The 1,726-nt window shown below is 50.6% G+C and overlaps 1 protein-coding gene across 1 annotated transcript in view; it reads left to right on the forward strand.

Moving 5' to 3' along the window:
* Window positions 1–172: 172 nt before the first annotated feature.
* The window catches only part of LOC106528103 (corticotropin-releasing factor receptor 1), a gene marked incomplete at its 3' end in the record, with an annotated part of 17,163 nt that continues 15,609 nt past the window's right edge, over window positions 173–1,726 (forward strand). Inside the window, 1 exon segment of the mRNA XM_014023180.1 lies at window positions 173–616. Within this exon segment, the coding sequence (XP_013878634.1) occupies window positions 593–616 (24 nt within the window).

Genomic DNA, 1,726 nt, shown 5'->3' on the forward strand with positions numbered 1-1,726 from the left:
CATGATGTCAGACAGGTGAGACATGATGTCAGACAGATGAGACATGATGTCAGACAGGTGAGACAGGCTCGTGAAGCTCCTCTCATTTACGTGATGATGAATATTTTTATCCAGTCAGATTAGGTTCTGATACCGGATCAGTTTTTGATAAAAACCTGAAGTCTGACCCAGTCGTCACCTGGACCCATTGGTTCTGATTGGATGTGAGATCTGCCGGACTCCTCCCTCTTCTGATTGGCTCGCGCCTCCTCCTCCTCCTCCTCGCCGCACGCGCTGCTCCTCTCTTCTGTTCCCGTAGTGGAACGGCGTGCACGTCCAGGATCCATGACGGACCCGGACCAGGACTCAGACCAGGACAACCCTTGACCAGAACCGGGACGGACCCGAGTCAGAGCCTCCCGTGTCTCTGTCTCAGCTAAGGTGGATCGAACCCGGTCCGGTTCTGCTCCCTGTTCCTCTGCCGCTGCTCTGTGAGCTGGTTCGGTCCCGGTTCGACCGACATGAGGTGGGTCCTGCCTCGGACCAGAGCGAGCGGGACCAGGTTCTGAACGGGATACCTGCCGCGTGCCAGAGCGCGCGCTCCCGTGGAGAGATGGAGCGAAAAGTCCTGAGTCAGGTAGGGCGGGAGCGCGCATCTGAGCGCGCGAGCGCGTGCGTGCGTTGTTTTTATCCTTTGGTTCTGGTTCCGATAGAACCTCTGAGCTCGCGAGGAGCAGAAGTTGGTTCTGGTTCCAGCTGAAGTCCTGCTGGGCGGCAGCTTGTGGGACGTGCACGCGCGTGCGCGTGTAGCTAAAGATGCAGCACATTTACAGTTTGGGATGAGTAAACTGGACCAGAACCAGAACCTCAGAAACAAGATGAAGCAGCCCAACCATTACAGACCCAGTACCAGGGTTCTGTCAGGGTTCTGAGTTCTGACAGATTCTGACTGGGTTCTAAATGGTTCTGACTGGGTTCTAAATGGTTCTGACAGGTTCTGACAGGGTTCTAAATGGTTCTGACTGGGTTCTAAATGGTTCTGACTGGGTTCTAAATGGTTCTGTGATTATCTGAGGAGCAGAATGAGTCCAAACACTTTTTAACTGAAATCAAACCAACAGAACTTTCTTCAGTTCTGACAGAACTTGTGTGGATGAAGGCTGCTGAATCAGAACCAGAACCCATCACTGGTTCTGGTTCTGGGAATTTCACAACAAAAAGAAAACCCGGAGAGGCTCTGAGGGGTTCCAGCTCTCGGTTCAGCTGCAGGAAGTTCAGATCAGTTCCTCTGAAGTTCTGTCAGAACATTTGGGCTCACCTGAGCCCGGAGCTGGTTCTGTTTGGATCCGGAACCAAACAAGTCTCTGATCGCTCAGAAGAGTTTTATTTATTTTGTTTTTACTTTTTTAAAAATACAAATGCAGAACCAATGAACCGATTCAGAACCACGGACAGAACCCAAGATAAACGAGACAGAAAACTACAGAGTGAGCAGCTTTAGACAGGAAGTAGAATCCAAACAGGAAGTAGAATCCAAACAGGAAGTAGAATCCAAACAGGAAGTTATCAGTAAGAACTTGGTGGTCTCTGGTTGAATCAGACACCTTATCAGAAATCCTAACAGAACCAAAGCCCGGTTCTAATAAAGTGGAACATTGTTTTGGGGGTCAGGGGTCAGGGTTTGGTGGGTCCTGGTTCTGGTTTAGGCAGCAGAACTGAGTGAAAATGTCCTGCTTAGGAACAGTGG

This window comes from Austrofundulus limnaeus, unplaced genomic scaffold (genome assembly GCF_001266775.1).
Source record: "Austrofundulus limnaeus strain Quisiro unplaced genomic scaffold, Austrofundulus_limnaeus-1.0 Scaffold358, whole genome shotgun sequence".
In the NCBI taxonomy this organism is placed as follows: domain Eukaryota; kingdom Metazoa; phylum Chordata; class Actinopteri; order Cyprinodontiformes; family Rivulidae; genus Austrofundulus; species Austrofundulus limnaeus.